This window comes from Mobula hypostoma, chromosome 2 (genome assembly GCF_963921235.1).
Source record: "Mobula hypostoma chromosome 2, sMobHyp1.1, whole genome shotgun sequence".
NCBI classification, from domain to species: Eukaryota; Metazoa; Chordata; class Chondrichthyes; order Myliobatiformes; family Myliobatidae; genus Mobula; species Mobula hypostoma.
Window position 1 is genome coordinate 242,465,367 of NC_086098.1, and position 22,726 is coordinate 242,488,092.

The 22,726-nt window shown below is 50.7% G+C and overlaps 1 protein-coding gene across 1 annotated transcript; it reads right to left on the minus strand.

Moving 5' to 3' along the window:
* Positions 1–203: 203 nt before the first annotated feature.
* On the minus strand, positions 204–17,792 carry LOC134358031 (cytochrome P450 11B, mitochondrial). Its single transcript, XM_063069905.1, has 9 exons — positions 17,566–17,792; positions 15,613–15,768; positions 13,874–14,070; positions 5,455–5,658; positions 4,712–4,872; positions 3,833–3,999; positions 3,272–3,350; positions 809–1,000; positions 204–320 (listed from the first exon to the last, which is right to left on the minus strand). The coding sequence occupies exons 1-9, from the start codon at positions 17,790–17,792 to the stop codon at positions 204–206; spliced, it is 1,500 nt and encodes a 499-aa protein (XP_062925975.1).
* Between the last annotated feature and the right edge of the window lie 4,934 nt (positions 17,793–22,726).

Here is a 22,726-nt window from a genome sequence, read left to right on the forward strand (position 1 = left end):
TCCAAACGCCCGCCATCCTTGTACTTCTCCAAACTCCCCGTACAGGTGGGTTAGGGTGAGGAACAGAAGGGGAGACAGAGAGGGAGGAGGAGGGGAGTGAGGGAGTGGGGGGAACAGAGAGGGGAATCCCAGTCTGTATGTTGAATGCAAGAGGACAGTTTGCCTTCGACATGAGCTCCAAGGTTTTTGGCTCCAGGGGCTCCCTACCCCGGGAGGGCTCTGAAGGCAAGCAGAGGGGGATTGTTCACCATCACAATGAAGACGTAGATCAGCTCAATGTCTGCACTGGAGGGGGTGACGATCTGAAACTTCCTCAAGATCTGCAGGGGCAGGGACAGCAAACACAAAACAGTGATTAGTGGGACGCCTGTGGGAGGGGGGTGAGACAGAGGGTGGGGGAGACACGGTGAGGGACAGGGACAGTGGGTGAGAGATGACGGGGTAGATAGAGGGGATGGAGATTCTGGGATGAAGGTGGAGGGGAGATAGGTGAGCGGGAGGGAAGGACAGAGAGGAATGCAGAAGGGAGAGGTTGAGGGCAGGGGAGGGAAACGTGTGGGGGAAAGGGAGGGGATAGGGTGGAGCAGAGAGGGAGGAAGGGAGGTGATAAAGGGTAGGAATGGGGAGGGCTTGCGAGAGAGGGTGTGAGGAGGGGGAGAGGGAAGAGGGGAGGGAATGAGGTGGAGGTCAGGGGTGACGGTGGGTCTGTCGGAAGGAGGAGGAGAAAGGGGAGGAAGAGAGAAGGATGGGGTGGGGAGGAATGTGGTGGGAGGGACAGAGAGGAGGGGGTCTCGGGGCAGGGACTCACATGGATCAAGAAGAGACTGATCTCGGTCTCCGCCACTCTGCGGCCGATGCATTGCCGGACTCCGAAACCGAACGCCAGGGCCTGGAAGCTGTGGGAACCAGCGGACAGCCACCTGGCTGGGTTGTAGGTGCCGGGGTCGGAGAAGATCTCCGAACTCCGGCCCAGCGAGTAGAGCCCCACCTGTACGAGGGTCTGAGGACGAAGGAAGCAGCGGATTAAGACAGCGATCCCGGCATCAGGATCAGGGCAGGGAATGAGATCCCTCCGCCCTATAGCCCTCCCCAGCCTGTACCGGTTGGTCCGGTCTGGTCTCAGGCATTAGCGATTAATGTATCCAATTACCCCTCCCCACAAATACCTCCCGCGGAGTTCACTGCCCCGGCGCAGAGTTCACTCTCCGACCCTCTCACAGAGCGGAGTTCCCTCCTCATTGCCTCTCCCAGATCGCAGAGCTCCCTCCTCACCGCCCCTCCCAGATCGCAGAGCTCCCTCCTCACTGCCCCTCCCAGATCATAGAGCTCCCTCCTCACCGCCCCTCCCAGATCGCAGAGCTCGCTCCTCACTACCCCTCCCTCAGCGCAGAGCTCCCTCCTCACCGCCTCTCCCTCAGCGCAGAGCTCCCTCCTCACCGCCCCTCCCTCAGCGCAGAGCTCCCTCCTCACCGCCCCTCCCAGATCGCAGAGCTCCCTCCTCACCGCCCCTTCCAGATCGCAGTGCTCCCTCCTCACCACCCCTCCCAGATCGCAGAGCTCCCTCCTCACCGCCCCTCCCTCAGCGCAGAGCTCCCTCCTCACCGCCCCTCCCAGATCGCAGAGCTCCCTCCTCACCGCCCCTCCCTCAGCGCAGAGCTCCCTCCTCACCGCCCTTCTCAGATCGCAGTGCTCCCTCCTCACCGCCCCTCCCTCAGCGCAGAGCTCCCTCCTCACCGCCCTTCTCAGATCGCAGAGCTCCCTCCTCACCGCCCTTCTCAGATCGCAGAGCTCCCTCCTCACCGCCCCTCCCTCAGCGCAGAGCTAGCTGCCTCAGTGTCAATCCCACAGTGCGGAGCACCCGAACTGTTCCTCCCCTGGTGCTCCGCCTCGCTGATGAACGGCAGTGTTGACCTCAGCTAGGACAGACCCTGCGCCCGAAGAGAAGCCCGAGACCGTGGCAGGGCAGAGAAGGAGATAGAGAGAGTACCCGTAGAGAGACCGGCTGGTGTATCCGACCTTGCCTGACCAACCTGTCAGAGCTCTTTCAGGAAATCACAAGCAGAGTGAGCAAAGGAGAGCCAGTGGTTGTGATGTACTTAAATTTTCAGAAGGCATCAGATAAGGTGCCACACATGAGGCTGCTTAACAAGAAAATTCCTATGGCGTTACAGGAAAGATACTGGCACGGATAGCGGAATGGCTGACAGGCAGGAGGCAGCGAGTGGGATTAAAAGGAGCCTTTTTTGGTTCCCTGCCGGAGACTAGTGGTGTTCCTCAGGGTCAGTATTGGGACCACTGCTTTTCACATTGTTTGTCAATGATTTAGATAATGGAATTGATGGATTGTGGCAAAGTTTTCAGATGATATGAAGATAGGTGAGGGGTAGGTAGTGCCGAGGAAGCAATGTGATTACAGCAGGATTTAGACAGATTGGAAGAATGGGTAAAAAAGGTGGCAGATGGAATACAGTGCTGGGAAATGTGTGATAATGCATTTTGGTAAAAGGAACAATAGTGCAGACTATTATCTAAATGGGGAGAAGGTTCAAACATCAGAGGTGCAGAGGGACTTGGGAGTCCTCGTGCAGGACCCACAGAAGACTAATTTACAGGTTGAATCTGTGGTAAAGAAGGCAAATGCAATGTTGACATTTATTTAAAGGAGAATAGAATATAAAAGCAAGGAGATAACGCTGAGCCTTTATAAGACACTAGTCAGGCCTCATGGAGTATTGTCAACAGTTTTAGGCTCCATATCTCAGAGAGGATGTGTTGTCATTGGAGAGAGTCCAGAGGAAGTTCACGAAGATGATTCTGGGAATGAAGAGGTTAAGATATGAGGAACGTTTGGCAGCTTTGAGCCTGTACTCACTGGAATTTAGAAGAATAAGGGGGCGGGGGGTGTCTCAAAGAATCTGCCGAATGTTAAAGGACTAGATAAGGTGGATGTGGAGAGAATGTTTCCTATGGTGGGGGTCTCCAGTACTAGAGGGCACAGCCTCAAAATTGAGGGGCGATCTTTTAAGCAGAGGTAGGGAGGATTTTTTTTAGCCAGAGAGTGGTGAATCTGTGGAATGCTTTGCCACAGGCTGCGGTGGAGGCAAATCCGTGCGAAAGTGGATCTTTTCCTTATCAGTCAGGGTATCAAAGGAATAGGCGCGAAGACAGGTGTATGGAGCTGAGTGGAATCCGGGATCAGCCATGACGGAATGGAGGAGCGGACTCGATGGGCTGAATGGCCTAATGCTGGCCCTATGTTGTATGGTCTTACCCCGGCAGGGATGTGGTAGTTCCGGATGATGACGTCCGTAACTGGGTAGCGTTGAAGAGTGAGGCCAACGGGGTAGAGGCTGTAGGCAGAGGGAGAGAGCAGGTTAGGGCACAGAGCGAGCAGTGGCAGAGAGCGTCTCTCTCTCTCTCTCTCTCTCTCACACACACACACACACACACACACACACACACACACACACACACACACACACACACACACACACACACACACACACACACACACACACACACACAGACACACACACACACACACACACACACACACACACACACACACACACAGCCCGCCGCTTGCTCCCGCGACTAAAGCACAGCCCACATCTCTCTTGCAATCCAGTCATAGTGTGCCTCATCTCCCTCTTCCCGGTTGATACACCCAGGCAGTCAAGTCAGAGGCAGAAACCCCAGCGATTCTCCCTCTGTCTGTAATCCCGGGGTCACTGGGCAGTGATGGGAAACAGTAACCCTGGCCAATTCCCCCCTCCCTCTTTAACCGCAGGGTCAGAGAGAGGGAGCGGGCCACGTTTTAAGAACCATTTACCGTAAGGTCTCTTTGATGGCTGCTCGGAGGAGCGGCGCGTTGCGGAGGAGGGTCCACACGTCGCCCTGCGCTCGCCGGTGTGCCTCGGTGACCTCCCGGCGGAGGGCTTCCTGAAGTTCTGGATTTCGCGCCAGCTCAAACAGCGTGAAGAGGATGCTGTGGGCTGTCTATTGGGGGAGGTGGGGTGGACGGGGTAGAACTCAGCTGGAGATAAACCTACCCTCCACAGGTCCCCTCCCCTACTCCTCCGTCCCTCTCCTCCCGCACTCATCCTCGCTTTTCCCGTCACATTCCTCCCCCCACTCAGAATGGTCCCTCACTAGTTCACTACTCACTCCCCCTCCCTCCCTTCCTCACCCATTCCCCCCACTCTCTCTCTCCTGTCCTTCTCAATTCTACACTCCACCTACCCCCCTTCAATCTCTCACTCCATTCCGCTCCCTCTTTCACTCCTCCATTCACTTCCCTCGCCTCTCCTCTCCTCTACTCCCTCGATGATTCCTCACTATCACACTTCTCGTTCCATCTCCCTCACTCCCTACCCCTCCCTTCCACCCTCTTCCTCATTCCCTCCCCTCCCTCTCCTATCTGATTCCTCCTTCATTCTCTCTTCCTCACTGTTTCCTTCCCTCTCCCATTTTCACTCCATCCTTTGCTTTCTTCCACCTCCTACCCTCCACGTCCGTCCTCCCTATTTCACCCCCTTCTGCACTCCGTCCCTCCTATCCCTCCCTGCACCTCTTCTTCTGTCCCTTCCGTCTCCCTTCCTCTACCCTCCGCCTCCCCCTCCCTCCCATCCCTCACTCCCTCCCCTTCCCTTCATCCCTTCCCCTCCATCCCCTCCCTCCCATTCTCCCTCCCCCTCTCTCCCCCGCTCACCGTGTCCACACTGCCGACCATCAGCTCCGTTGCGTTCGCCTTGATGATGTCGAACGGGAGCCCGGACCGGGCCAGTAGCTCCCCGAGGATCCCCGAGTAGCCGCGCTCAGCTTCCGGGACGGTCTGCATCTTCCGCTGCAGCTCCTCCAAGCAGCGGTGGGCTGGGATGCGGATTGAGGACAGGTCACAAGGCAGTTGACAGTAGGGGGGGGAGAGGTGGGTAGGGGCTGGGAGGAAGAGACCCTGATCGGAGCCCGGGGGCATGACAGAGCGCAGCAGCGGCGATGGGCTATTCGACTGCAGGAACCATCACAGTCTTACCCCAGCCACTGCCGAACGGCACAGTGTCATCCCACGCAACTTGCACATTCCTCAGGCACGGGAACGGCTCTGCCGTTCCACCTTAAAGCGCGCTATATATCCCTGTAGCGAAAAAATACAGGCCTTTCGGCCCGTCGTCCGTGCTGACCACCCCATTATATAAGGATGGGTTTGAGGGGTGGGACGCACAGACTGACAGTGTTTGATGTGGGAACTGAAACCAGGTCGCAATCGTCTTGAGGGTGACAGATGCACATAAAGATCCCAATGCTGGCGGGGGGGGGGGGCGGAGCGTTGTGTCGGGGTAGGGGTTATGAACTCCACAAACACTCCCCTTGCCTGGTCACCAGGCTTCCAATCCTACTCCCCGCGATGCAAGCTCTTAAACGGGCAACGAGGGAGGCGTAACCGGCGGTCCTCACCGTGTTCGAAGATGTCGTCCCAGACTTGTACATGTTCCTTCCAGGCCCGGAGACCCAGCCGGCGGGCCAGCCGCGGGGGTAGGTAGAGCAAAGGGATGGTGGTCTTCAACATATTCTCGATGGACCAGATGAAGCGGTCCGCCTGTCTCATGTCGACGTCCCCAAACAGGCCCAGCCGCTGCCCGTAGAGCAGATGGAAGCTGGCTGAAGAGAGAGCGAGAGAGGATCCGTGAGTTATAACATGGGTTAAATGACCCGGGAGTGTCCGATATAACTCTGGTAAAGCGGTCCGGGAGTGACCGATATTACCCGGTTAATGCGGTCCGGAAGTGTCCGATATAACCTGGGTAAAGGGGTCCGATAGTGTCCGATATAACCTGGGTAAAGGGATCCGGGAGTGTCCGATATAACCTGGGTAAAGGGGTCCGATAGTGTCCGATATAACTCTGGTAAAGCGGTCCGGGAGTGTCCGATATAACCTGGGTAACGGGGTCCGATAGTGTCCGATATAACCTGGGTAACGGGGTCCGATAGTGTCCGATATAACCTGGGTAAAGGGATCCGGGAGTGTCCGATATAACCCGGGTAAAGGGGTTCAGGATTGTTCAATATAACCCGGGTAAAGGGGTCATGGATTGTCCGATATAATCCGAGTAAAAGGGTCATGGATTGTCTGATATAACCCGAGCAATGGGGTTCCGGAGTGTCCGCTATAATCAGGTTAAAGTTCGGGAAACCCGACATAAACTTGGTAAAGGGGCCAGAAAGTGTCTGATTTAACCCGGTTAATGAGGTCCGGGAGTGTCTGATATAACCTGGATAAAGGGGTCCAGGAGTGTTTGCTATAGCCCGGGTAAGAGGGTTTGGGAGTGTCCTATATAAGCTGGGTAAGGGGATCAGGGAGTTTCCGGTACAACCCTGGTGGCGAGGTCCAGAGGTGTCCGATATAACACCGATAAAGAAGTCCGGTATTGTCCTATATAATCCAGATGAAGGGGTCAGGGAATGTCTGATACAGCCCGGTTACAGTGGTTCGGGTGTAAGCGATATAACCCAGCTAAAGGGGTCTGAGGGTTTCCGATAAAACCCCGTAAAAGTGGTCCGGGAGTGTCAGATATAATCCTGGGAAAGGAGCCTGGGAGTGCCAGGTGTAACCCTGTTAAAAGATTAATTGAATGTCTGATATAACACTGATGAAGATATCAGGGATCATTCGATATAACCTGGGTAAATTTGTCGGGAAGTGTGCGACAGAACGTCGATAATGTTGTATAGGAGTGTTTGATATAACTCAAGGTAAGGTGTCAGGGAGGCACCAATATCACAATGGTAATGGGGACCGGGAGTGTCCGATACAATACTGGTAAAGGGGTCCGGGAGTATCGGTTATAACCGGGGTAAAGAGGTCAGGGAATGTTCGGTATAACCCGGGTAAAGTGGAACCGGCAGTGTCCGATATAACCTGGATAAAGGGGTCAAGTAGAGTCCGATAAAACTCTGATAAATGGGTCCGAGAGTGTCCGATATAGCACGGGTGAATGGGTCAGGGAACGTCCGATATAACCCAGCTGAAAGGGTGCAGAAGTTCCCGATATAACCAGGTAAATCTTTTAGGAGCTACCGATATTAAACTAATAAGAGTCCGATATAACCTTGGTAATGTTGTCGGGGAATGCACGACATAACACGGGCAAAGTTGCCGGGAGATGTCCGATATAAGTCATATCAAGGCATCAGGATGTTTCCGATATCACACGTTTAAAGTGGCCGGGAGTGTCCGATATTACCCGGGAACCGGCAGTACCTGGTTTAACCCGGGTAAAGCGGTTCGGGGTTCGGAGTGTCCAATATAGCACGGTTAAAACGGTGAGATAGTGTCCGATACACCCTGCTAAAGGGGTCCGGGCGAGTCCGATATAACTTTAGTAAAGAGATCGGGAGTTTACGATATAACCGGGATAAAGGGGTCAGGTTGTGTCCGATAAAACCCTGGTAAGTGGGTCCGAGAGTGTCCGGTATAGCACGGGTGAATGGGTCAGGGAATCCAGAGGTAAGTGTCCAGAAATATCCGACGTAACCAGGGTAAAGGTGCCATCGTGTGCTCGATATTACCAGCGTAAAAGGGTCAGGCAATGTCGGATATAACCTGGGTGAAGGGGAGCTCGTGTGATCGATATAACCCAAGTAAAGTGATCAGGGAATGTCCGTTATAATCTGGGTAAAAAGAGTCTGGAATGTCCGATATAACACGGATAAAGGGGTCAGAGAGTGTTAGATATAACCTGGGTAATTTATCGGAGAGTGTCCGATATAAACCGTGTTAAGTCGTCCAGGAGTGTCCGATATAAACCGTGTTAAGTCGTCCAGGAGTGTCCGATATAACCCAGGTCAAGGCCACAGGGAGTGTCTGATATTATCCGGGTAACGGGTACCGGGAGTGCCTGGTGTAATCCCGGTCAAGGGATTTGGGAGTGTCCACTGTAACCGGATAAAGTGGTGGGGGAAGCTCCGATACAACCCTGGTAAAGGGGTCCGTGTGTGTCCGACATAACCCTTGTAAAGAAGTCCGGGAGTGGCGGTAAACCCTGGGAACTGGGTCCGGTGGTGTCTAATATTATGCGGAGAAGTCTATAAGACCATAAGACATAGGAACAGAATGAGACCATTCAGCCCGTCGAGTTCGCTCTGCCATTCCGTCATGGCTGATGCCGGATCCCCTTCGACCCCATACACCTGCCCTCTTACCGTATCCCCTGATGCCCGGACCAATCAGGAACCCATAAACTTCCACTTTGAATATACCCATGGGCTTGGCCTCCACCGCAGTCTGTGGCAGTGATTTCCACAGATTGAGCTAAAAGAAGTCCTCCTTACTTTAGTTCTAAAAGGTCGCCCCTCAACTTTGAGGCTGTTCCCTCAAGTTCTGGATACCCCCACCAGAGGAAACATCCTCTCCACATCCACGCTATCTAGTCCTTTCAACATTCGGTAGGTTTCAATGAGATCCCCCCCGCATTCTTCTAAATTCCACTGAGTACAGGCCCAAAGCTGCCAAACTCTCCTCATATGTTAACCCCTTCATTCTCGGAATCGTTCTCATGAACTTCTGCTGGACCCTCTCTAATGGCAAAACATCCTTTCTGAGATAAAGGGCCATAAACTGTTGCCAATAATCCAAGTGCAGCCTGACCAGTGACTTATAAAGGCTCAGCATTATCTCCTTGTTTTTATATTCTGTTCCCTTGAAATAAATGTCAACATTGAATTTGCCTTCTTTACCACAGACTCAACCTATAAACTAACCTTCTGGGAATCTTGCACGAGGACTCCTAAGTCCCTCTGCACCTCTGTTGTTTGAATTTTCTCCCCATTTAGTTAATAACCTGCACTATTGTTCCTTTTACCGAAATGCATTATCGTACATTTCCCAGCACTGTATTCCATCTGCTACTTTTTTGCCCATTCTTCCAATTTGTCTAAGTCCTGCTGCAATTACATTGCTTCCTCAGCACTACCTACCCCTCCACCTATCTTTGTATCATCCGCAAACTTTGCCACAAAGCCATCAATTCCATTATCCAATTTATTGACAAACAATGTGAAAAGTAGCAGTCCCAATACTGACCCCTGAGGAACACCACTAGTCACGGGCAGCCAACCAGAAAAAGGCCTCCGGCCCGTCAGCCATTCCTTGATCTATCCCAGCACCTTTCCTGTAATACCATAGGATTTTATCTTGTTAAGGAGCCTAAATATCAAACGCCTTCTGAAAATCCAAGTAAATGACATCCACTGCCTCTCCTTTGTCAACCCTGCTTGTTACTTCCTCGAAGAACTCTAACTGATTGGTCAGGCAAGATTTCCCTTTACAGAAATCATGTTGACTTTGACTTATTTTTATCATTAGTCTCCAAGTACTCCGAATCCTCGTCCTTAATAATAGACTCCAACACACTCCCAACCACTGAGGTTAGGCTAACTGGCCTATAATTTCTTTTCTTTTGTCTTCCTCCCTTCTTAAAGAGTGGTGTGACATTTGCAATTTTCCAGTCCTCCAGGACCACGCCAGAATCAAGTGATTTTTGAAAGATCATGACCAATGCATCCGTTATCTCTTCAGCAACCTCGTTAAGTCTCTGGGATGTAGTCCATCTGGTCCAGGTGACTTATCCACCTTAAGACCTTTCAGTTTGCCTGGCACTTTTTCCTTTCTAATAGCAATGTTCCTGACACTCACGGACCTCTGGAATACTGTTAGTGTCTTCCAAAGTAAAGACTGAAGCAAAGTACTTATTAAGTTCATCTGCCATTTCTTTGTCCCCCAGTTACTATCTCACCAGCATCATTTTCCAGTGGTCCAATATCCTCTCTCACCTCCCTTTTACTCTTTATACAACTGAAAAAAACTGTTGGTGCCCTGCTTTATATTATTGGCTAGTCTGCCCTCATATTTCATCTTTTTTCCTTTTTATCGCTTTTTAGTTGCCTTTTGTTTAAAAGATTCTCAATTATTCAACTTCCCACTCACTTTTGTTACCTTATATGCTGTTTCCTTGACTTTTATGTAGTCCCTAAATTCCCTTGTCAGCCACGGTTGCCTTGCCGTGCCGTTTGGGAACAACTTCTGCGGGACGTATCTCTCTTGCACCTTGTGAACTATTCCCAGAAACTTCAGCCATCTCTGCTCTGCCGTCACCCTCGGCAGTATCCTCCACCAATCCACCTGGGCAATCTCCTCTCTCATGCCTCTGTAATTCCCGTTATTTCATTGTGATACTGATACATGAGACTTGTGCTCCTCTCTCTCAAATTGCAGTATGAATCCAGTCATATTATGATCACTGCCTCCTAGGGGTTCTTTAGATTAAGCTCACTAATAAAATCTGGGTTATTACACAACACCCAATCTGAGATAGCCTTTTCCCTCGTAGGCCCGAGCACAAGCTGCTCTAAAAAGCCATCTCGTAGGTATTCGTCAAATTTTATCTCTTGCGATTCCACCCCAACCAGTCCCCTTGCATATTGAAGTCTCCTATTACAATGGTGTCATTACTCTTATTAAATGCCCTTTCCAGCTCCCTTTGCAATCTCAACCCTACATCCCGGCTACTATTTGGAGGCCTATAAATGATTATTCCCATAATGGCTTACAGTTCCTTAACTCCACCCACAAAGATTCAGCATTCTCTGACCCCATGTCATCTCTTTCTAAAGATGTAATTCCATCTGTTACCAACAGAGCCACACCACCGCCTGTGCCTTCCTGCCTGTCCTTTCGATACGAAGAATATCCTTAGATGCAAAACCCACAACTATGACCTTCTTTCAGCCACGACGTCATACCGACCAATCTCTAATTGCGCCACGAGTTTGTCCACCTTATTTCCAATGCTACGCGCATTTAAATACAGCGCCTTCAGCCCTGCATTATTCGCCCTTATGAATTTTGCCTCTGTGGTACAATTTAACTCTTTGCTCTGTCTGCAGTTGTACCCAGTCATTGGCTTGTTCTTCCTACATTCATATCACATATTACATCACCTCCTTGTGAACCTGCTGGCTGATCCTCAGTTCTATCATACTGGTTCCCATCCCCCTGCCATATTAGCTTCGAGTCGTCTAGGGGTTTCTGATATGACACTGGTAGAGGTGTCAGTGACTGTCCGACAAAACCGCGATAATTGGGGACGAGAAATACAACCAGGGTAAAGGGGTCCGGGGGTGTCCTATATTACCCGGGTAACAGGGATCGGAAGTGTCTGGTTTAACCCGGGTAAAGGGGATAGGGAGTGTCGAATGTAATCGGGGCAAAATGGACCGGGAGTTTCCGATATAACCAGGGTACAGTGGTCAGGCAGTGTCCGATATAACATGGATAAAGGTGTCCGGGATTGTCCATTATAACCGGGGTAAAGTGGTCAGGGAATGTCCGATATAATCCGGATAAAGTGGACCGGCAGTTCCCATAAAAGAAACGGGTGTGAAGGGGGTCAAGAAATGTCCGGTATAACCTAGATGAAAGGGTCCAGTTATGTCCGATGTCCCAGAGTAAAGGGGCCGGGGTGTGTTCGATATATTCCGAGTAAGTGGGTGCGGGAGTGTCTGGGAAAGGTGTTTGGAACAGTCAGATATAACCCAGGTAAAGGCGTCAGAGAATGTTCGATATAACACGGTAAAGAGGTCAGGGAGTGTCCGATAAAACCAGGGTAAAGGGGTCAGGGAATATCGGATATAACCCGGTTAAAGTGGAAGCGGGCGTCCGATATAACCGGGATAAAGGGGCCAGTCAGTGTCCGATATAATCTGGATGAAGAGGTCCGGGAGTGTCCGGGTGAATGGATCAGGGGATGTGCGATGTAACCCAGATAAAAGGGTCCAGGAGTGCCCGATGTGAGGAGGGTAGAGGGGTCCGGCAGTGTCAGATATAACCTGGGTAATGTTGTCGGGGAGTGTCTGATAAAACTGAGGTCAAGGCGTCTGGGAGTGTCCGATATAACCCGGGTGGCGGCCGGAGTGTCTGATATAACTCGGTTCATGTCAGAGTCTGAAACTATCAGATATAACGCAGCTAAACTGGTTCAGGGATGTCCGGAATAACCCAGGTGAAGTTATTCGGGACTGACCGATATAGCCCAGGCCAATGCATCAGGGAGTTTCCGATGTCATACGGGTCTAGGAGTGTCCGATATTACAAGTGTAACGGGGTCGGGGAATGTCTGGTTTAACCTGGGTAAAAGAGCCGGGCAGTGTCCAATATAACCTGGTTAAAGGGGTCCGGGAGTGTTTAATAAAACCATGCTAACTGATTCCGTCTGTGTCCGATATAACACGGGTGAATGGGTCGGGATGCGCAATATCACCCAGATGAAAGGGCCCAGGGGCGTTTGACGTAACCAGGGTAAAGGGGTCCGGGAGTGTCTGAAATAACCCGGGTGAACGGGGCTGGTGTTTTCCATACAGGAGTTCACGATTGTCCGATATAACCCAGGCAAATGGGTTCGAAAGTGTTTGATATAACCCGGATAAGTCGTCCTGGAGTTTTATGTTATGACTCTGGTAAACGGATCAGTGACTGATCGATGTAACTGCGATAAATGGGAGCGGGAGTAATTGATTTAATTAGGGTAAAGTGTTCAGGGACTGTGCAATAGAACGGGGGTGGGGGTGTCCGATATACCGTGATAAATGGAAGCGGGGTTGTCCGGCATACCCCGGGTAAAGGGGTCTAGGTTTGTCCGATATAACCTGGGTAAAAGGGTCCTGGTGTAATCGATATAGCCCTGGTAAAGGGAACTACGAGTGTCCGATATAATCCGGGTAAAGGGGTCCGAAATTGTCAAATACAACCCTGGGAAAGTAGTCTGGGATTGTCGATTACGAACCGGGTAATGGAGTTTGGGAGCATCAGCTATAACCCAGCTAAACGGGTTTAGGGGTGTCCAATATAACCGGGGCAAAGATGTCCGAGAGAGACCGATATAACCCAGGTCAAAGCGTCAAGGAGTTTCTGATATAACACGGGTAAAGGGGTCCGTGAGTGTCCGGGAGAGTCTGGTTTAACCCAGGTATAGGGGTAAAACAGTGTCCTATATAAGCCGGGTAAAGGGGTCCGGGAGTGTCCGATAAAACCCGGTAAATGGGTCCGGGATTGTCCGAAATAACACGGCGAATGAGTCGGGAAATGTCCGATAGAACCCAGATGAAAGGGTCCAGGAGAATCCGATATAACCCGGTTTCAGGGGTCCGCGATTGTCCGATATAACCCGGTTACTGGGGTCCGCGATTGCCCGCTATAACTCAGTAAACGGGATAGAGACTGACAAATATAACCCAGGTAAAGGGATCCGGGAGTGTCCGTAATAACCCGGGTAAATTAGTCTGCAGTGTCCGACATAACGCGGGTAAAGGGTTCTGGGTGTGTCCGATATATCCCTGGAAAAAGGTGTTTGGAAGAAGTTAGATATAACCCAGGTAAAGGCGTAGAGAATGTTAGATATAACACGGATAAAAAGGTCAGGGAGTGTCCAATATAACTCAGATCAAGGCGCCAGGGAGTTTCCGAGATAACACAGGCAAAGGGATCCGGGAGTGCCTGATTTAACCCGGGTGAAGGGGTTAGAGAGTATCTAATATAGCCCGGATAAATGGGTTCGGGAGTGTCCAATGTAACAGGGGTGAATGGTTCAAGGAATGTCCGATATTACCCAGATGAAACGGTCCAGGAGGTCCAGGGTAAAATGGTCTGGAGTGTCCGATATACCCGGGTAAATGGGCCCTCGATCAAGCTGTGAGCGTCACCCCTTCCCTTCTGTCGTGTGTAGATAATTAACTACATGAGGCATCACGCGTGCCTTCACCCCGTTCCCCTCTGAACCATCTCCTCCCCCCAGCATCCCCCTTCCGTTCCCGTGCCACTTACACTCGAGGGCGAAGCGGAAGAGATCGGGCAGGACGTTGCTGGGTTCGGTGCAGCTGCCGGTCTGCACCTTCCGGTCGACGAGGAGGGCGAAGTCGTGGGCCACGGGCTCGAGCAGGGACGCGATGTTGCCGACGGCCGCGGGCCCGATCACCTCCGGGTTCAGCACCATTCTCTCCCTGCGCCATTCTCCGCCGTTCCTGCCGGCAGCAGCGCAGAGTGTGCTCAGTCACCGATCACCGAGCCGCCGGTGGGGGGCACAGCCCACGGGAGGATCTCCCCTCAACGAGGACCCTGCCTGAGGGTGCATAGCCACAGGGAGAACTCCCCCCCCCCCCGGAGGTACCGCAGCCCCTGGAAGCATTTCTCCGCAACGCTGATCTCACCAAGGTGCCAGAGAGAGAGGTCCCCACAAGCGACCTCAACTGAGATACCCTATCCCCACGGGAGAGATCTCCCCTCAGCACCGCACGAGTAAACACAGTGCACGGAGGGATCAGACAAAGGGGGGGGGGGATCTCCTCATAACAATCACCCCAACTGAGGTACCGCAGCGCACGGAGGCAGCTCCCTGCGGAGGGATCTGTCCACAGGAGTTCTCTGAAGCACCGATCGCCGCGCCGGTATCGCAGTCCGGTGGGGCGGGGCTCTTCGACGACAACACATACCCTGACCGAGGTACCTCAGCCCCACGGAGGGAGCTCCCCACAGGTGGATCATTGGGGCAACTCCCCTCCCCTCAATATCGACCCCTACCAAAATGCCGTTGCCTGATGGAGAGAGCTTTCCTCATAGGGATCTATCCACGGAGGGAGCCTCCCTCAACACCGACTGCTACCGAGGTACCACGCGCCTCACAGATCCAGCTCCCCACGGAGGGATCTCCCCACACACACTCCATGGAGCGTCCTTCTCACTGTGGGAGCTTCCACGAAGGAATCTCGCCATGGACGGAGCTCCCCAAACGTTATCTCCAACCAGCACCTGTCCTGGGGTTTTGGAAAAGTTCGAGAGGGAGCTTCCCATCCCTACAGAGGGAACTTCCCATGGAGAGCGCTACACACACACACACACACACACACACACACACGACGAGGCACCTCACCTTGGAGAGATTTGCCCACTGTCCACGCACTGAAAGGATCTCCCCACTTTCACCCACTGAGGGATCTCACACCCCACTAAGTGAACAATCTCCCAACTTTCCCATCACTTGGAGGCATCTCCCATTCCCTCCCCCCACTCTATCCTCACTGCCTCCACTGATACATTCTCCCACTGAGGGATCTCCATAGGAATTCTACAGAGGGATCTCTCCATAGTGGGACTTCACACACTTCTCAATATGGATTCTTCAGACTGAAGGATCTCCCACATTCCTTCAACTGAAGGATCTCCCACTCTCCCACTGAAGGATCCCCAAGCTTCCCTAGTCCCTCACTGAGGGATCTCCCACTCCCAATCACGTACTTGAGCGATCTCCCCTTTCCCCCACTAAGGGATCTCCATAGGGATCCTACAGAGGGATCTCTCCATAGTGGGACTTCACACACTTTTCAATGTGGATTTTTTCAAACTGAAGGATCTCCCACTTTCCTTCAATAGAGGGATCTCCCACTGAGGGATCCCCAAGCTTCTCCAATCCCCCACTGAGGGTCTCCCCTCTCCTCCACTGAAGGGCCTCCCCCTCTCCCACTGAGGGACCTCCCCTCTCCCCCACTGAGGGACCTCCGCACACTCACTTTAGGAAGATGCCTCGTTTGTGCTTCCGATATTCCCGATGTTCCAGCCAGGCCTCCAGAATCATCCTCTCCGGGTTGGCTCCCTCTGACTGGAACAGAGCCATCGTATCCTCGGGGTAGAAGATGTAGACGCTCTCCCTCGTTCCCAGTTTATCTCTGTGGGAGGGGCACAAACAGCGACCTTGACCGTCGACCCTTACCACCCACCCCGGTGATTCTCCCCTCCCTCCCTCCCAACCCTTCCCTCCCTATGTTCCCTCCGCGTCCCCCCACCCCACCTTCCCCTCCCTACTTCCCCTCCTCCTTCATTCCTCCTTCCCCTTTCCCTCGCTCCCTTCCCATTCTACCTGACCCCTTTCCCACTCCCCTTCCACCTCCTCTTCCTCCCTCTCACCCCAATCATCCCTCCCTCCTACACCTTCCCGTTTTCTCCCCTTCCTATGGACCCTGGACCTTCCTCTCTCCCCTCTATGTCCTCGCCCTTTTCACTCCCGCCCCTCTCCCTCCTTTCCCCGTCTATGAGACCACCACTTCCAACATTTCCTTCTTATCCCCACTCCTCTCCTCCTCCCTTCCCTTCCCCCTACACCCCTTGTTTCTTCCCTCCCCCTCTACCCACCCTCTCTTCTGCCCTATATGCCCCCTCCCCCTACATAAGATAATGAGACATCGGAGCAGAATTAGGTCATTCGGTCCGTCGAATCTGCTCTGGCTGAATTATCTTCCCTCTCAAACCCATTCTCCAGCCTTCTCCCCACAACCTCTAATTCCCTTACTAATATAGAACCTATGAACCTGTGCTTTAAATGTACCCAGTGACTTGGCCTCCACAGCCACTGTAGCAACGAATCCCACAGATTTACCGCCTTCTGGCTAAAGAGGTTCGCTGTTCTAAAGGAATGTCCCTCTATACTGAGGCTATGGCCTCTGGTCGTAGACGCCCCCGCTTTTGGAAACATCCTCTCCACATCCACTCTAACCTGATCTTTCAATATTCCAGAGGTCACTGTCTCATTCTTCTAAACTGCAGCGGGTACAGGCCCAGAGACCTCAAACGCTCCTCATATGTTACTATTCCCTTTTATTCCCGGGATCGTTCCCGTGAACTTCCTCTGGATCCTCCCCAATGTTAACACATCCATCAGGGGCCCAAAACTATTCATAACGCCTCAACGTTACATCCTTGCTTCTATATTCGAGCACTTTTGAAATAAATCATAATGTTGTATTTTCCTTCCTGACTGCCATTAGACAGGTATATCCAACATGAGCCAATATTCCCCAGAGGGGTGGGGAGTGCAACATCGCACTTCCTCCCGTCTTCAAACCGACTCCCACACCCAACTGCCCAAGAAATATCTCCCACAACCCTTCCCAACCCAACTCAGAATACACCATTTCCCTATCCGGGGCAACCCCCGCCCATTTCATTGCCCCCAAACCAACCCATCACACCATCGGTGGGAGTAGTGAGGAAGGAACTCTGCGCTATGGGAGGGGCGGTGAAAAGGGATGGTTCTCTGCGATGCGGGGGGGGGCAGTGAGAGAGGATCTCTGTACTGCGGGGGGGGCGGTGATGAGGGATCTCTGCGCTGCGGGAGGGGTAGTGAAGAGGGATCTTGGTACTGCAGGAGGGACGGTGAGGGGGATCTCTACGCTGCGGGAGGGGTGGTGAAGAAGGGTGTCAGTACTGCGGGGGGCGGTGAGGAGGGATTTCTGCGCTGCGGGGGGGGGGGTAGTGAAGAGGGATGGATCTCTGCGATGCGGTGGGGTGCATTGAGAGGGGATCTCTGTACTGCGGGGGGCGGTGATGAGAGATCACTGCACTGCGGGAGGGTTGGTGAAGAAGGGTGTCAGTACTGCGGGGGGCGGTGAGGAGGGATTTCTGCGCTGTGGGAGGGGCAGTGAGAAGGATCTCTGCTCCATGGAGTGGGACGTGCGGTCTCTACCCACCTGTAGATGGGACCCAGCCGCTGGAAGTTTCGGTTTATGATCAGGTGCTGGTTACCGACGTTCCTGTCACGCCACAGCCGGTACAGGTTGACCCAGCCGCTCCCTCCGGTCGACGGGATGTCCCGGTAAGGAAGGGGCTGACTCTCCCTCGCCTGAGAGACTTTGCGAGCCCCCACAGGGCACCCTGCCCTCGGAATATCCCAACCCCACCTCGTCAGCCTCCTCATTGGGACTCGACTCCGTGTGTCTCGGGGCCGGGTTTAAGTACTGAGGGAGGGAGGAGCCCGTCCCAGAGGGAAATTAATGGGGCATGTTGGTGTGTGGGGTCAGGGGCAGGGTCTGTCTGCAGCGGAGGGCAAAGCTCTGGATGAAAAGAAGAGGGAGGGAGACGGGGAGGAGAAGGAGATAAAGGGAGAGGGAGGGAAAAAGTGTGTTAAGGAGACGGGGTGGGGGAGGAATAGACAGGGTGAGAGAGAGAGAAGGAAGGGGTGAGGGAGGAGGGAAGAGGCAGGGAGAGAGACAAGGAAGAGAGAGAAAGGGGAGGGAGAGAGAGGGGGATGGAGGGAGAGAAAGAGAGGCGGAGGGCGAGAAAGGGGCTGGAGAGAGAGGGATGGAGGCAGGGAGGGGGAGGGACAGAAACAGAGGAAAATAAAAAAAAAGAAGGGAGAAAGAGCGAGTGAAAGAGAGCGAGAAAGCCAGAGAGGCGGAGAGAATCAGAATCAGGTTTAATATCACCGGTATATGTCGTGAAATTTGTTGTTTAGTGGCAGCAGTACAATGCAATATGTTATAATAAAATGTTATAAATATATTGTAATTTATACATAATAATAATATATTATTAAAACTAGTGTAAAAACAGAGCAAAAAGGTTTTTTTTTAATTGTGAGGTTCATGGATTTAAAAAATTATTTTGGGTTCATTGTCCATTCAGAAATGCGACGGCAGAGGAGAAGAAGTTGTTCTTAAAACGTTGAGTGTGTGTCTCCAGGCTCCTGTACCTCCTCCTTTCTGGTATCAGTGAGAGGAGGTTGTGGAGGGGAGGCGGTTCTTATGCAGGAGGTACAGGAGCCTGAAGGGCCACACTCGACATTTTAGCTTCTTCCCCTCCGCTACCAGAACTCTGAACGGTCTATGGGCCCATAAACACTACCTCGCTGTTCCTCTTTTGTATTTTTATTGTAACTTACAGCATTTTTGTGTATTACACTGTAGTGCTGCCACAAAACAACAACTTTCATGATTCGGACGCTGTCATATCCAGAGGCAGAAAGACTGGCTTTGTGAAGTCCTGATCTTCGGAACATCCTCCCCCGACCCCCACCCCGTCGGTGTTTCTGTGTGTGTGTGTGCGTGTGTGTGTGTGTGTGTCTGTGTGTGTGTCTGTGTGTGTGTGTGTGTGTGTGTGTGTGTACTTGTATTTTGTCTGCGTGTGTGTGTGTGTGCGTGTGTGTGTGTGTGTGTGTCTGTGTGTGTGTCTGTGTGTGTGTGTGTGTGTACTTGTATTTTGTCTGCGTGTCTGTGTGTGTGTGTGTGTGTGTGTGTGTCTGTGTGTGTGTACTTGTATTTTGTCTGCGTGTCTCTGTGTGTGTGTGTGTGTGTGTGTGTGAGTATGTGTGTGTGTGTGTGTGTGGGTATGTGTGTGGGTCTGTGTGTGAGAGTGTGTGTGTGGGTCTGTGTGTGTGTGTGTGTGTGTGTGTGTGTGTGTGTGTGTGCGTGCGTGTGGGTGTTTGTGTGTGAGAGTGTGTGAGTGTGTGTGTGAGTGTGAATGTGAGTGTGTGTGTGTATGTGTGTGTGTGTTTGTGTGTGAGAGTGTGTGAGTGTGTGTGTGAGTGTGAATGTGAGTGAGTGTGTGTGTGTGTGTGTGTGTGTGTGTGTGTGTGTGTGTGTGCGTGCGTGTGGGTGTTTGTGTGTGAGAGTGTGTGAGTGTATGTGTGAGTGTGAATGTGAGTGTGTGTGTGTTTGTGTGTGTGTGTGTGTGTGTTGTTCAAGGTTTCCAGTAACTTCAGAATCTCTTGTGTTTAAATGCAGAATAAAGAGTAAAGTCTACACAAACGGTGCAGTGCAGGTAAGAAATAAAATGCCAGATCATTCCGAAGAAGTTCCATCTTATCGTACAAGAGGTTCCTTCCCCCAGCATTTCATGAGTGTTGCTGGAGAGAACGGTGGATCCTGTAGCGCATTATTTCGAGTATGGCCTTGCAGTAGAAGTCGGGGTCGGGTGAGCAGCAGCCGGGGTAAGGCGCATCGAGCTGATAAGCTGAGAGACTAAACGTTGAGGTTGGTTGCAATCAGGGGTTCTCGACCTGGGGTCCACGAGCCCCTTGCTTAATGGTATCGGTCCGCGGCGTAGAAATGGTGTGCAATCCCTGCTTACAATAGGTTTAGATGGCTGATGATTATACGAGTAAGCCAGCTAGGAAGCACAAAGCGCATTCCATTCAATAAACAGTTAATGGTAAACTCTCTCCAGTTATACATTGTTACAACTGCTGTCTATCCACTGTATACATTATAACAATTATGATTTTCCGACACCACGGTCGTTGTCCGAGTCAAGGGTGGTGACGAATAGGTTGGAGGTTGAAAACTCGGCTGAGTGGTGCCACAAAAGATTCTGATAACAGTGGGATGTTGTTCGTCTATCCCCGTCGTCGATGAAGACCTCAACACCATTATGATGGTGTCGAGACTAGCGCGTGATTTGGATTTAAGTGAGGGAGAGTTGCGCAGCGTCAGCCTCACTCTCTCTTCCCAATTCCCATCTGGATCCGGTGGCAAGACAGATTCGAGACGGCTGGAGATGGGACTAGACGCAGTGGATGACCAGGACGTTTTCTGTGTTTTGTCCTGCTCTACAGTGGGATAGAAATTATGCAAGGGCTATAATTGGTCGCCTATTTCGTTATCGCCGATTGGTCGAATTAACTCAATCAAAATGAATACATAACCTAAATTTCTATATCTTTTTCAGGCATTGCTGGTTTTTATTCCTAAATCTTTTTTTGATTCTCTTGACTCTATTATATCTTCTTATATATGGAAGAATAAGCATTCTAGATTAAATAAAATTCATTTTCAGAAAGATAAAAATAATGGAGGATTAGCCTTACCAAACTTTAGATTTTATTATTGGGCAGTTAATCTTACATTCTGGTTATATTACATCAATCGTGAGGATTGCCCGATGTGGATTTCTTTAGAAGCTAACTCTGTTAATAAATTTTCTATTATTTCTCTTCTTGGATCCTCACTCCCTTTGTCTCTGAGAAAGTTAACTGATAATCTGGTGGTTAAACACACTATGAGAATTTGAATACTATTCCGAAAATACTTTGGTTTATTGAGATTTTCTCTTTCAAGTCCCATTTTTTCTAATTGTTTTTAAACCCTGTATGATTGATGTGGCTTTAAAGGAATGGGATAGATTAGGTATTAAATGCTTTCAGGACTTGTTTGTAGAGGGAAGTCTCTTTTCGTTTGAACAACTGTCAACTAAGTATAGTTTACCCAAAACTCATTTTTTTCTGATACCTACAAATAAGAGATTTTTTACGATATCAAATAAGTATCTTCCCTAAAAGTCCTGATAAGAATCTACTAGATGTAATTTTTAATTTGAAACCTTTTTATAACGGATCTATATCTAATATTTATAATGTGCTGCTGGGGATGAGAAGTGTTCCTTTAGATAGAATTAAAAATTGAAGATTTACAGACTTCAATTTTTGAGGAAACTTGGAATCAAATTTTTAGATGGGTTAACACTTCATCGTTGTGTGCCCGCCACTCTCTCCTACAATTTAAAGAGGTTCATAGGGCCCATATGACCAAGGATAAGTTGTCTCGTTTTTATTTAGATATATCTCCATATTGTGATAAATGTAATAATGGAGAAGCTTCACTTATTCATATGTTTTGGACATGTCCCAGTCTTGGAAAATATTGGAAAGAAGTATTTCAAACTTTCACAATACTTTTCAAAGTAAACTTTAAGTCTAATCCTCTGACCGCTTCATTTGGTATTGTTGGAGGGAAGGATATTATTTTGGAATCATCTGACTTGCTCATTTTGGCTTTTATGTCTTTTATGGCCAGAAGGACGCTCTTGCTTAAATGGAACGATGCGGCCCCTCCTATTCACGCCCAATGGTTACGTGATGTGATGTCATGTTTAAATTTAGAGAAGATTCGATGTTCAATCTCTGAATCTAGTCTAGTGGGGACCTTTTCTGAATTATTTTTAAGACCTTTGATTTGCTGTTAAAGCACAGATGATGACTATTTTTCCCTTTTTTTCTTTACTAATCAGCTTCGGTCTTGGTAGTGGGTTAGATTTTTTATATAATAAAATTACTATATTTCAATGTTACGAATTAATTAACCTGTGTGAATATAGGGCAAGGAGTCTTTATATGCGATTTAGTATAATGTATTGATTTTTTTCCTGTACTCTGTATTCTTATATGTAAATTAATAAAAATACTGGAAAAGAAGAAGAGCTATAACGACATGGATTGGGAGATAGCAGCGGCGTAAATGAGCCTGGTGGTGCGAGCTTTTGTGCCTTCTGCCTGATGGGAGAAGGAGAATAGAGAATGTTTTACTCTGTTTGTTGTTCTGTTTATTAAATTCTGTTTACTCCGTGAGTTTCACACGAGCGGAGATCTTCAACACTCCCGGGTACGAATCTAATCTGATATCCCGTGTGCGGCCTTCCACAGCGGATCTGCCTCTTCTGGTCGGACCGGACGACGCTGCCGCTGACGGATCACCCGGTGCTTCCGCGAGCTGCCTGCCGATGGGTGATAAACTTCTTGGAAGGGTCGTGCGCTGGGAACACGCCGGCCTTGGAGCCGCCTCTCCGGCGCCACGGCCCAATGTCAGTCAGTGAGTACCACAGATAACAGGAGCCTAGGGTCACGGAACCAGGGAGGGGAGGGAGATAGAGGGGTGAGGCAGAGGGTGACAGAGAAAGGGCGGAACGAGAGAGAGAAGGGGTAATAGAGGGGAGAAAGGATGAAAGAAGGGAAAGAGAGGATAGAAAGGACGACAGCGAGAGTGAGAAAGAGAGGGCGATGGGGGACAGAAAGGATAGGATGGGAGGGGAAAGCGAAGATGAGAGAGAATGGGTGACAGAGAAACAAAGAGCGTGAGAAAG